The 14,119-nt window shown below is 34.6% G+C and overlaps 1 protein-coding gene across 3 annotated transcripts in view; it reads left to right on the top strand.

Annotated features, from left to right (window-relative positions):
• The window catches only part of BABAM2 (BRISC and BRCA1 A complex member 2), a 167,242-nt gene that overhangs the window by 54,901 nt on the left and 98,222 nt on the right, over window positions 1-14,119 (top strand). For all 3 annotated transcript variants that reach the window (XM_086870020.1, XM_086869998.1, XM_086870009.1), the window contains exon 6: window positions 1,509-1,583. In XM_086870020.1, coding sequence (XP_086726146.1) covers window positions 1,509-1,583 — 75 coding nt within the window. The remainder of the gene's footprint in view (window positions 1-1,508; window positions 1,584-14,119) is intronic.

Below are 14,119 nucleotides of genomic sequence, written 5' to 3'. Positions count from 1 at the left end.
CAGTTCATCAGGCTTGGTATTATATCAAAAATAATTTTCTGGATTTTATGGCAAATGTTGTATGGCATTTTTTGAAAGTCCAGAAGAGAAGCACTATCTGTAATATCCATTTCATTCCAGATAAGAAGTGAGGACCCTGACTGTCATCATAGCAGTCTTCATGTTACATGTATGCAATAAGTTGGTGATTCTTCTTCATACATCAGTAGTACAGCATCAGGAAGTTGGCATCTCTCCTCACATGTGGTGGAATCAGGAAAGGTTTCACAGTTGGACTTTTACATACACTCATTTTTTGTTGCATAGTGTTTCTATGAGCAATTTTTTTGCCTATCTTATGTGATTTCCAGTTACAAATTTAAGGGCAATTCTTATCTAGCTTGCATAAGGGTGGATTACAGTCCAACATCACTCAAACCATTTTTGCAAATGATGTAACTTAAAAGGTACCATTGGTAAGATTTCAGTTGCATTCCAGATCTTGTTTTTTCTTGTTTAGTGACTGAAAGGTAGAATGAGTTAGCTCTAGTTCATGCCTGGTAGGTTAACCCAGAAACAGATTTGCACTGACAAATTGGTTAGCTTGTCTCAGATTATCCCAGTTCTTTGTACTTAATTGCATAAAATCCATGATTAACAGTTTCTTTACTGCTAATTCAACCTACCTAACAGATATAGCTGCTGTGTGGCTGCTTTATTGAACTAAGAAAAAATAGAAATAAGAAAAAATTAATATGGAGGAAATTCAGCAGGCATTTTTTTAAAAAAAAAGTTAACTTTGTTGCTTCATAACCAGGTGGACAAAGTCTGGCTTTAAGGAAGTGTATGAAACAGAAAGGAAATCCTTTCCATTTCCTTCTCATACCCTTTATACATAAAAAAGAGCAATGTGTATGGGACGCTTGGCAGATTTTCAGTAAATGGTTGTCTAGGTGTTTAGAGCTACATAATTCTGCAAACAAATTATTTAATGCTTTATTCTTTAGCTCTTTTCCTCTAAGTTTATTCAGAGGACACTTTTGATAACTTGCTCACTTTTCTAAACACAAATTTTCTGACACGTATCTGCAGTATTTGTAAAGATGCCTCTGTTTTGTCTATATGCTCTTATCAGTTTGTCAGGTTTTAGATTTTGCTTTTAGCTTTGACTCTTTGTAGGTCTCGGCAGACCTTTGTCCGGAAATTAGTACAGCCAAGATACATCTATATTTAGGGCGTAACAAAATATAGTCTGATTTTTTTGTCATGCACATTGTTTTATTCTAAATACTTTTTGTTGTTGACTTACTGGCAATGAGGGTTAATGTTTTTTAAGGTGTTTTTTCATATGACACCTGTGAAATCTGTAATTTCTTTTTCTCTCCAGTAGTTCTATTTAGCAATTTTATTTTAAATTTCAACCCTTCTCTTTGGTATGCACTTTTACACATTTTTCTGGATAGTGTTTAATCTTCAGAATAGTTCTCTTTTAGCTACCATGTCTCATTAGTGTTACCTTTTTTCCACAGACTGGAGAATTCTCAGCTCGCTTCCTCTTGAAGTTGCCTGTTGATTTCAGCAATATTCCTACATACCTTCTCAAGGTAAAGATGACTGTCTTAAGTTGACAGTATTTGTGAGAGAGTATGAATTACTGCAATCTCCTTAGTAATTATTTTGACTTTCCTGCCTTCCTACTCTCCAAGAGTTTGAAAATTCAGCATTTCTAAGTCTGATTGGATTATATTTTGGAAAGCTGGTATTGGATATACTGTTGTTCTGTCTGCCACTTTAGTGACATCTTTTATGTGAGTTTGTGGAATTTCATGACGTGTCAATGTTGGGATTTTTAATGAACTGTCTCAATTGTACCAGTAGTCTTGACAGTAGAAGCAGAAAAGTAAACTAAATATACCAGTACTTAATGGGGAATGAAAACAAATTCTAGTTACTTGAGCTGAAAGCTTCAGTGATTAGTTTGCTTCTTTGTTCACAAGGAACAGAATTTTGACCACATATTTTTGATAGTAGACTATAGAGTATTTTTGCAAGTTGGGATAAAAAAGCATTTATTGCTTTGCTAAGAGGAGAAATAAAAACAGAAAAAGTAATTTGTGACAAATTACTACCATGGAAGAATTTGAAATGAATGGTTTTTACAGTATGGGGACAGTCTCTCTTTGAAGCAGCTACTGTGCAAGCCCATCGTAAGGTCAATGTTACTATGTTTAGAGAACGCAGTGACAGATCTGGTTTTTCTATCATGACTGTCAGAATGAAGTGCCAGAACTTCCACTGCAGACAAGGTTTGAGTTAGTCAGTGTTGCCAGCTCTCATCTTTAAAGCATGTGTCTGCCTTCTTTTACTTTTAAATATTTGGAAAGAGGAACAGCTACTTAATCTTTAAAAACTAATGTGTTGAGATTAAATTGTCATTGTGCATCCATTACCTCCTCTTCACCTTATTGTTAGAACTGTCTTCAACTGTTATTAAATCACAGTTACAAATGTGAGTCTTCAATGTTTCACCAAATAAGATGTCTCAAGCTACACACCATGAAAACAAAGGCAGGCACAACTATAATCTTGACTGAAATTTTTGGTTACAATTTGAGATTGTAATCCTATGATCTTTCTACCTTCTGTAGATTTTTTTCTGTTTGAGTAATGAGCTGCTTCTCAAAAGCATGCAGATACATCCAGTAGCATAAACACATTCAGACAGCTGCTGTCTTTCATTGGGTTTTATCACTTGATAGGAATGTTTCTGGTCAGAAGTAAGAGGATTGGCTAAGGCCTTTTCAGGAAGGTTGGTGTTAAGCAGAACGCAGTGTTCATCTAGACTGAGGGATAGCCCTATTTGCTTCTGGAAGACGCTTGGGAAGTAAGAAGACTGAGCATGTATAATTGAACTGTGCTGTCTCCTCCTGCCAGAACTCCCAAGTGCCATATTTTTCAGGAACAACTTTAAATGAGTCAAGATTTTCAAGACAAATGCAGAAGAAATATGTTCAATAACTTCAGTTGCAAGGTTGTCTTGTACCACGCTGTTCAGTTTCTGGGAAAACTTGCAGATTGGAAGATGGTGTATGACTTATGTACCTGTTATCATGTGGGCACAACGTGATAGAAATGTTGTTTCTGAAGAATAACATTTTAATGCATGACAGCATACTCCTTACTGTAATTCCCAATCATGTTCACTAAACATCTTCTCTAAACAAGGTTTGTATGCTGTGGATAAATCATTAGTGCTTCACAAGTCTTCTCCTGGAGCTTTGTTCATCTTCAGTACTGAGTGAATCATTAGTCTGAAGGAAAACATGTACTTATTTTGCGTGCATATGTTGTGTGAGGTGAAAAGACACACAGAGCAGGTAGCAGAATCGAAGTTTCCCAGTCTGCCTTTATTCTGATATTTTAGATGTCTTAATGTCTTAGCTTTAGGGTTTTAAAATTAATGTATGTTACAGCCTGGATTTTTACAACAGCACATCCTTTTGATGGGCAATGTTCTAGTGAAATCCTTAGTTTTTTTTGATCAGGCTTCTACAGTGCAAGCTGGAAAATTATCTGTAGTAGGAAAGTGACATGTGGTCTGTCTGAGTAGCCACAGGAGAAGAAATACTGTTTTATTCCAGAAGTATTTGTTGGCAGTAGAAAAATGTCTTGATTTAGGCTCCAACACGGGTTATGATAGAGTGTGCTTTGTAGCAGGCAGGATTTTATACCCTTGCTGCCTTTAGCTTCCTGTACTCTGAGCTAGATGAATGTCATCTCTTGTGACAACAACATAAACAACATAAAAGCAAGTAGAATCATAACTACTCTGTTGTGGTTTAAATAATTGTGCTCTGACTACTCCAAATTTATAAAGCTATTAAACAAAAAAAAATTATTTTTTTTAAGGCTGTCCATGTCTCTTATTTTTGGACAGACCTTTGTCATAAATAGACCTTTAATGTATTGCAATAAAACAGTTTATTTTCCATCATGGCTGCCATGTTGGTTTTGATGTTACCTGCTGGATTATGGTATATGATTGATAGAGCATCTACTGATGAAGTAGAAATAATGGTTAATATATTACCCTGAAAGATGGAAGAGCAATCAGTAATTGAAGGCTGTTAGTGTATTAACAGCTTAATGATTTACTGCAGAATTTAGTGTGTTAGAATTATGTTCTAGTCTGTAGCCAGCCTTATAGTGGGCAGTACCTTCTCTGTCATGATTTGCAAAGTAAAAACCTGTTGTGCTTTCTCTGACATCTTCTTTTTAATGTTTAGTTAATACTACTTGTGTAAAAATCTGCTGAAATATTATCACTCTTAGTATCACAGTGATTTCTAATGCTCTTCTGATTTCTTAATGATGTCAGTAGGTAACTGCACTATAAGCGTGACTGTAAAGCTTTGTATCATAAGCCAATACTCAGGTTTGACAATGTCAGCTGTGAGATCTGTATCCAGTGTTACAAAATCTTTGGGGTTGTTGAGAATGCACTCTGGAATCATAAGATGTTGTTCTGTCAACTTCACACTGATTGTGGTGAGAGTACCTTGCCTGTAAAGAATAAAAGTTTGAAGGCGTAGCATAATTGGATTGGTATGGACTGAAGTGGCGAATTTGCCAGGTTATTTCAAAAGTATTCATGATACTAAATTTAAAATTGAGTTCAAGTGTGTGTACATTTAAATAGACGAGTATATTAAAAAGACTGAGGATAGTTAAAAGAGCAATGCGGAGTACACTGTTTCTTCCTTTGAATTCTAAAATCGTAGCAAAATTTCTTCAGTTATTCTTGTAAAATTTCTTCAGATTTTATTTAGTTGGAAACATAATACTCATTATAGTGTCTGCAGAGAAAAAATAAGAGAGAAGATAAGTCTCTCTTCATAACTTCTCTTGGCATATTCTTTTACATTTGAAAGAAGAAGCATCATTGTGTATTTTCTGTGCTAAAGAGCTGTTCCAAAAGAAATGTTGGCTTACTCTTAAATGCATTATTTTTTACTTTAGAAAGTTGTACTTTAATGCAAAGGTTTTTAATTGAATGTGGACCTTTGTATCCAATTTCAAATGGTTTTCTTATGCAAATCCATTTGATATAAGTGAAAACTGTGTGTTGAAACAGCCACAGAATCAAGCTGATGGCTCAAACTACTGCAAAGTTTATTATGATAAATCTTCCATTGAGGTTCTCTTACTTGAAAAGAATGTGGCTTTTGCTCAGGAAAATCCTTGCGTACTTTGCCTTTTTTTGCAGTTGGACTTTTAATCAGCATGTTCATTTTGAATTAGATTCTTTTCTGTTGGTTGTGGCATTTTTAATTTTCTCCACAGTATTTTATAAATTCAAGTATTCACTGCACATACTTGTTTTGAGAGTCAGTCTCTAGTTCACATTTCTGCCTCTTTACAGATACTGTGAATGCCACAGTAATAAAAAAGGTGGTAGGCTCAACATCTAAAATTCCTTCTTCAAATTTTCACAGAATTTTTTAGTTTAGAAAAGACCTCTGCGATCATGAAGTTGAACTGTTAACCCAGCATTGCCAAGTCCACTAATGCCTGTCCATAAGTCCCCCATCTACACATCAAACGAACACTTCCAGAGGTGGTGACTCCACCACTTCTCTGGGCAGCCAGTTCCAGTGCATGATCTCTGTTTCAGTGAAGAAATGTTTCCACATATCCATTCTAAACCTCCTCTGTGCAACTTGAAGCCATTTACTTTTCTCCTGTTACTTGATACCTGGAAAAAGAAGCCGACCCCCACCTCATTACAACCTTCTTTCACGTGTTTGTAGAGAGAGATAAGGGTTCTCCTTGAGCCTCAAATTCTGTAGATTAAACAACCCCAGATACCTTTTCCACTCATCACATAACTTGTGCTTCAGATGCTTCCCCAGCTCCGTTACCCTTCTCTGGATGCATTCCAGCACCTCAATGTCTTTCTTGTAGTGAGAGGCCCAGAAATGGACACAGTACTCAAGGTGTGGCCTCACCAGTGTTGAGTAGAAGGGCATTGTCACTGCCCTCCCTGCTCCTGCTGGCCACAGTATTGCTGATACAAATCAGGACACTATGGACCTTCTTGGCTACCTAGGTGCATTCATTCTGTGTAGTTGTTTCTTTCTTGGTAGTTTTTGTCAGGAGCACATATGTAATCATAATGACAAATCATTAAAAACCTCCAGCGAAGTAATTTACAAATTGTATTTGTTTATGTGACTGTAATATGATTGCACAGTATTAGTGGGTTTCAGAGTATGTTGCCAGTGATGCTGTTAAAAACAAGACATTTAGGTATTTTTCTTCTTTTTTCCATGCTGGTTTTTAATGTTTTGACTAAGTAAGATGTTCTGTGATTAACACCACCTTCTTGTATCTATCTTTAAAGTACTCATTTCTTATGTGTATGTACCTGCTTGTTGTTGTCTGGTGAATAGCTAATATCAGGACTAATTTATCTATGATGCTATGACCAGCAGCCTTCCAATAATTTCTCAGTATTGAAATGTAAAGTAAATATGCAATGCAGACCTGTTTCTTCAGATGCTTCTTTTTTGTGATGACCATTGTATGTTAATGCATATATTTTAGAACTGAAAATAACAGACATTGTCTAGACACATTGCCGGAGGCCAAACAGTTGTGTGTAAGACTGTCAATGGAAGAGGTTTATCCTCAAGTTCAAATTGAAAGATAAGAACATATTTGTGTTTTTTTCCTTAGTCTGATTTCATCATTTGGAAGTCTCTTAAAAGACTTCACTGCAACTTTTATTAACAATGAAGATCAAGTTCCAGGTACTGTGAAAAGACTGCAATACTTGTCTATGTTTGGGTAATTGACTATAGTCAAGAACAAACAAAAATGTAGTACACAGGGTCAAATGAGACTTTTTTTCCAGGCCAATTTATTTACTGTTGTGCTTTAGCAGTTTATTTGACAGCATCTAAGTTTTGTGTTAAATTACTGCAAATACAAAAAAACAAATGCACCTGTATAAAAAATTCTAATGCTGTTTTAAAAAACTGAGCTAAATATTCTGAAAAAATATAATGTTTTCTTTTGCTTTTAAACTTCATTGATTTAGTTTGTAGCTGACTAACTAAAACCTGATGTGTACTTTATTGAGGTCACAACAGTGGCAAGAATGATGCGTAGTTCAGATCTGGATTTATCTTTTTGCACTAGACTGTGCCAGGCAGCTACCTCTCAAAGGAGTGTAGAATGTTATGCAGCATGTACTATTTCTGTTGTATTGGATAGAATGATGGACCTGCATACCATGTGAAACTTGTCAGGTCTGTAGTGCCTGATGTCATTTTACCTCTTTTACCAATAGCGGAACTGGAAGTTTATAAGGCTGATAGATCATCCTGAAATAATACATAGTCCTCATAATTCACAATACTCTGACCATGCTTTACATATAGATCGTTTAGGCTAATTTAGATTGCTAATAATATTATATTACTTCAGACTTTGTGACAAAGACACAAAGTTAACTTGCTGAATTGCATTCCATGAAGTATTCCTTATCTTGAGATATATGCAAGCATCTGAAGCAAATAGTTTGTATTTTAAAAGTAGATGACAATATGATATTCACTGGATTGATTACTATATGAGCATTAACTTAAACACTATATTAGATCATTGAAGATTGTCTGGGCTTCTTCTGTTAATAAAAGCAAACTGTATAACACACAATTATAATGAGCTATTGAGATTTTAGATTAGAAATAGGTCTGTGCAAGTTAGTACTGGCAGTATTTGAAATTGTAGCATTTGTAGCAGCTGTAAATTGCGTGATCTAGGGGCTGGGAAAATAAATGTAAGCTGTGTGTGCAGAAGACATCTATGTCATTTATGCTTGTCTCTTACAGTCTTCCATTTTAGTCTGTGCCCAGTAATCTGCAGTTTATTTTTGCTGTCCATGTTTTTCATTGAAAATAACAGTGAAGTACCAGTGAGGAAGTGCTCCTTTAGCTTGATACACCGGCCATTGTCAGAGTAGGCCAGTGCCAGAAGCACAGGAGTCCAGTGCCAGAAGCAGGCAAAATTCCAAGCACTGGACCTTACATGTTGACTGAGGCCAAAAATAAAATGGGGAGGGAAAAAAAATGTCTTTGTGTCATGAAATATTTCTGGTAGTTTAAAAAGTTGTGGAATCAGAAAACTAGACTTCTTTGGTGCTGAAATATCAAGTGTCTAGTTTTTCATTACAGCTTAAAAAACATAAGATCTGTCAGCTGTAAATGTTTCAGGTTTTGTTTTGGATTTTTATTTTCCAATATGTTTCACTTGTCACTATAGGCAAAAGTGTGTAAGATCTTTCATATTCCACTGTATTGTGCTTCTTAGCTGGTCTTACCATTGTAGTTGTATTACTGATCTCACAAAGTTTTTCAGAATAGGTCAGCTCTTTTTGTTACAGGTCAGGTCTGTTTTGTTACAGAATCTACTAATTCTGGTATGGGAGAGTAAAATAACTGCTTTAGTTCAGTGAAGCTGCAGAAATACTTACAGACACTATGATTTAATTAGTCATCCTTTCATGATTTTGTTCTTAATATCTTTTGCCCACAAACCATGAGAAGCAAAGCTGTATAAAAGTGTACTTTAAGATCAAAATGTGTTACATTTGAATTCTGAGGGAAAAAAATTCTCTTCATTCCCACTAAATTTATTAGTACAACTTCTCCAGAACAAGATTACTTGTTTGTAGCATCTAGTCACTAAAACTACATAAAACATGTTAATGTCAGGAGCATCTTAAGCTCCATATGCTGAAAGCCAAAAGCAATTTTTTAAAAATCAGCTTTTTCAGTAATTTATTGGAAGATTTTGTTAATAAGATCTGTCAACTGGAACAGCTCATTCTGCACAGTTGATGATTTTTATAGGTTATGATCTTAATATGAATCAGTGTCCAATCAACTGTATTTTTTATGACAGTTCTTTTATTTTTAAACATTTTATTTTTATAATGCAATAGTAAAGGAAAACACCACATCTACTGATAAATATTACAATATTCATCTAAATTTCTGTGAATTCTCCTAAAATTTGGTAGAACTATTAATTTTCTATTCAGATATGATTAGAGGTAGGGGGATTTTCATTAATTTTCTTTTAAAAATTAAGAAAAAAAAAGAGTTGCTTTTGAAAGCCTTTTTTGCATCTGGTGGGAAAGTTTATAGAAATGTTACGTTGCGTGACTTGGTTCAGATTTACTGCCTTGTTAGGGCTTGTAATTTGTACTATTGCTTTACATTTGCATTTTATGTATTGCATAGGAAGAATGGAATTCAATAGCCATAAAAATAATTGCAGGTTATTACATAATGATGGTGCTTATTTTATCTGTCATGGTCCGCCCATAGTATGTAGAACAAGCAATGTACAGTGGTCTTAATCTGGGAAGTGGATCTTGGAAATATGTATTTTTAAAACTCTTGCATTCGTTCTCCACTACTGTTTCTTTTTGAAGGAAAAATTATTTGAGAATTTATTTTGCATAGAATTTGAAGGTAGCAAATAATCTGTAAAACTCATAAACCAGCAAATCTGTATTTTTTATACACAAGTGCATAAAGCATGATGGTAGGATTTTATGAAGGATGTTTCCATGCTAAGCCCACAGCCCCTTTCTACTACTGAGGTTCTTTCTAAGGCTTCAGATCAGGGCTTAGATCCTACAGCAGCTCAATATTGATGTTTTAATGTAAATGTTGTTTATGAAAGTGCCAGTTGCTGTTACAAGGTCTAGGTTGGTTTAATGTTCTTGGGTTCTTTTGCTCTGGATTTCAGTTTACTAGATTATGTCTTCTTAAGAAAGAATAGTATTGACATGAATGTACATCTGTATGGTGATTTCTTATGATTCTTGGTCATGCTTGGTTTGAATACTGTGATTTGCATTGGTATTTTTTTTGTTAAAAATACAAAATGGCTGCCAGTCTTAAAAGGAGGTTTTGTTTGTTTGGGTTTTTTTTTTAATATATGTCTATAAAATAACCATGTAGTGGCGTGTGTAACACTACTCACTTTTTCATGGGTTTACAGGTTTAAGCCAAAAATTAAAATAAAAAAATTAAAGCTTTAGCATTGAAACTGTTACTCTGAGGTTGACTGATCCATCACTTTTATTTTTGTCTAACTGATACTGGCAGTGTCATTAATCATAATACCATAAAACATAAAATAAAACCACAGAAACATTGGATGTTCTGCTGTGTTTCTTCCATGTTACCAAAAAAATGCACAGCATTTTGTCCACCAATTGCTAGCTAATAATGTGCCATATTCCTATAAAGCTTTTAATTTCTATACTAACTTCAGTTTAGGAAGGTAATTGCTTCTTTACAGAAGGTGTATGTAGGTATTTTCTGTTTTAGAAGGACACTTTAGATGGAGCAGGCTAAAGGAAAGTCTGCCTTGTCCAGCAGCATCTCAGTGAGACAGTGAAAGAACAGCAAATAAAACTTAGACCTCTTGACTCTCATGTGTTCATGCTAGAACTTGCATGTCTTTCATGTGCTGGGACCTGTAATCATTGCAAACAGCACATCCATGGGAGAGAAGGGGCAGTGGGGAGGAGCATTCATTTGGCTTTATTGGGTGCAATTAGGTGCACTCCTTAGGCCTTAGCAGGTTACCAGTACATCAAAATTTGGGCAAAAAGATGTCCATGAATTCAATGTTGGTTTTGAGTTGTGTAATGAGCTGTTTGGAGTGCACATATAGCACTTAAGTATACCCATATAATACCATTAGGAAATCCTTCTGTTAAAGGAAAATCAGGAAATAGAGTTAAACTGATAATGCTGTTCCATCCCTTGCCATACTTTCTCATATTAATGATTTGTTTTTGTAGTTATCTTAAGTAATAAATTACTGAAATATATATACTTTTAATATATCGGAATGTGTTTATATATTTGGACATATCAGATATTCTGTGTTATACTGTAACATCGTTTCTGGTGTAGAAAAATGTTAGGCAAATATGACTGATGTCTTTACTAAAACAGATGACTGACTGATGGTATGTAAATAATCAGTGATTCATTTGCAAAACCCTGAGGACAATGTGTTGGTTAATAAAGAATAAACACGCTCATTCCAAATTATTATTCTCATTGTTTAGCATTTATAATGTATGTCCTAGATAAAATCATTAATTCTATCTCATTTCACTTAGACTCATTACTTTAAGTAATAAATCTTATTTAATTTTCATTTTACTATTGTTAAGTGACAAGATAAGCTCTTGAAATGTAGGTCAAATTATACCCAGGTTCCCGTTTTTGACATACATGTAGGTATTGTCACTTTTTCTCCCTACACAGACTAGATGAAATTAGTAATTGATCATCTCACAAGTTCTAATTTAATATATTGTTCAGAGGAGTTGTGACATATGATAGAAAACCCCTCTATTTTCCGACAGGACTTGACACAGAAGCTAGGTACATGCAAATTCTGGGTGGAATCCTGAGCTGCAGGTAGTGACCTTGTCCAAGGCTTTAACCAGAGCAGCGTTCTTCCTCTTCCCTCTCTGTCTATAACCTTCACAACTCAGCACAGTTAAAATTAGCAGTTCATTTTGATACACTTTCCTTGAAGGCGTGACAAGCCACACCTGTCAACAGAAAGAGTTGTGTGACTTCAGCGTTGCTGGAGATTTTTCTCCTAGGCCATTTTTCCACTATTATGGGTTCTTACTGTTGTGCTGCTGTAATGTTCTTTACTATTCTTAAGCGTCTTAAGGTGATTTTGGATGCCTCTTCACATTTGGACAATAACGGTATCTCTGAAGATACTTAAAACTTCGATTATACCTTCTTTTTAAAGTTCACAGAATTGAGCTATGTTCTGCATGAAAGAAAAGTGTGTTTCAGCTACGAAAAAAAAGATTGAAAGGCAAATAAATGGCAGAGAGCAGAGTGCATGCAATCTGACTTGCAGTTTGAACGAGAAATATTTAAACTAAAATACAGTTTTAATTTTATCTTCTTAAGGCTGTGTTTCATATTTGTCTACAAATGGAACAGTTACCTTTCTAGGTAGAATGTAGTTCTTTGTGTATCCATTTCATTTTATACATATCATTTATTTTGATAATGTCAATAAAAGACTGCTAAAATGGCAGTAATTTCTGGGCTTTGTTCTGTCTAATTAACCTTGACTGCACTACAGCTACTGAACAGAAGAGCAGTTTCTCTTGTATTAATATTCTTTTTTACATGGCGAACTCAAACTTCCTTTTCAAGTTTTTTGGGTTCTTTTAATATAAAATCAGAAATTTTTGAAACTTTATTTCAAGATGTGTAAATTATAGGTGGATATTACTTGTTTGGTAGAAATAAAAGACTAAGTTATTAATAATACAGTGCTTTAGGACTGAGTGCTTTATGAGTACTCCTAAAACAAAAGAAATGTTGGAATGAAATTAACAGAGAGATCCTTTTGATGCAATAGTGAATGTTTCATAAGAAGCTGTGAAACTGAATTTGTAATAAACAAAACTGGCATCTTACAATTGTGTTATTGCAGCATCAGTTTTACTGTATGGCAGCAACTTAATAGCTTAAGTATTCTCTTTGTTTCTTTTTTTGTTGTTTTTGTTTACCACATATTACCAATTTCTTCTTGAAAAGATGTGTGATCAAACTTCAGACTTGTTTGCAGGTCTTCTGGCAATGATAGTATCACATTTAGGAGACTATATCTATTAAAGCAACTTGGATGCATATATTATTTCTCTGACTCATGTGAGGCAGCATTGCAGTAGGCAGAATTACTTCTCCTTGGCTTCTTTATTTATGAATTTTGTGACTATAACTGAATCAACTTATGCCTCCTGGAAAAATGATGTAGAAAGTTAAAGGGCACTTATATAAAAATGTTACCACTGTTGCAAGATGGCAAGTGTGTATGAATAAGCATTATGTTAACGTAGTACTTCAATACTAAACATAAAAGAAGATACAACACAAAGAGATAATTTTACAGAAAAGAACTGAGAGTCATTTGAAGCCTTTTTAGAAGCAGACTTCATGTAAGATTGAGAAAATTGCAGTCTCCTAAGTTTGGAAGGATGCATTCTCAGGAAACTTGAGAAATTTTAACAGATCTATATATCTATATATGCAGAAATGGGATTTGAAGAAAGAAATTTAATTAGTTTTGCAATGCCCTTTATCAAGACAGAAGGTGACTGTACTTAGCAGGACTTCTCTTCTAGAGCAGTTTTTTGACACATACAGAGGTGGGTTTTAAGTAAAATCACCACATTTATGAGCAGTAGAAATAGTGAAGCTTCATTTTGTACTGGCTTAATCCCTCATCTTCTTGAATCGCTATGCTGTTATTGTTCTCTTGTGTGCTGTGTAGCAATTTATCAAAAGATAAGAAACGTTTTCTCTATTTGGCGCCCCTTTTGCTGTCTTTCATAGCAAACTGAATTTACCAGTCACAGTATTTAGTGGAATAACCAGTTGTGTCTCTCCTCTACCTGACTGCTCATCTTCATAGAGCTTCTATGAACTTAATTATCTTTTGAGACTAAAAACAGGTCAGGGAAAGGAGAAAAGAGAGTGGGGAGGCATCTGAAAAGAGTGGTTACATACGCTCTGAATCTGAAACTAAATTAAAAGAGAGAAAAATTACTACATTATGCCTACACTATAATGAAAAACTTGATGACATTAAAATGTTTCTCATCATCCAAAAAGCTTTAGAACAAGTTGACTCAGGTGGGATGAATGCACAAGTTATTTACACAGAATATTTAATCTTGCTTAGCACCAAGGCATCCAGTTGAATTTGTTTGTAAACTCCTTCCTGCAGCTTAATCAAATACAGTGTAATTTAAATCAATTTAGAAATGCCCATCTAAGGGGTTACACAGGATAAATCTTTAGTCAAGTGATCCATTTGGGAACATTTGCAGTAGATCATGGTGCATCTGATTTTCTTTTTCCTCCACTGAGTTGATCATCACTATTACTGTGAAGGAAATCTCTCCTTTAATGTGAGCTAAAAGAATCAATAGTACATTTTCAATATGAAGACTGTTACCTGCTCATTTAATATTGTAAATATTTCAAAAACTATTTTG

Source organism: Cyanistes caeruleus, chromosome 2 (genome assembly GCF_971803275.1).
Source record: "Cyanistes caeruleus chromosome 2, bCyaCae1.hap1.1, whole genome shotgun sequence".
Lineage (NCBI taxonomy): Eukaryota > Metazoa > Chordata > Aves > Passeriformes > Paridae > Cyanistes > Cyanistes caeruleus.
This window is presented reverse-complemented; position numbering and strand designations above follow the sequence as displayed.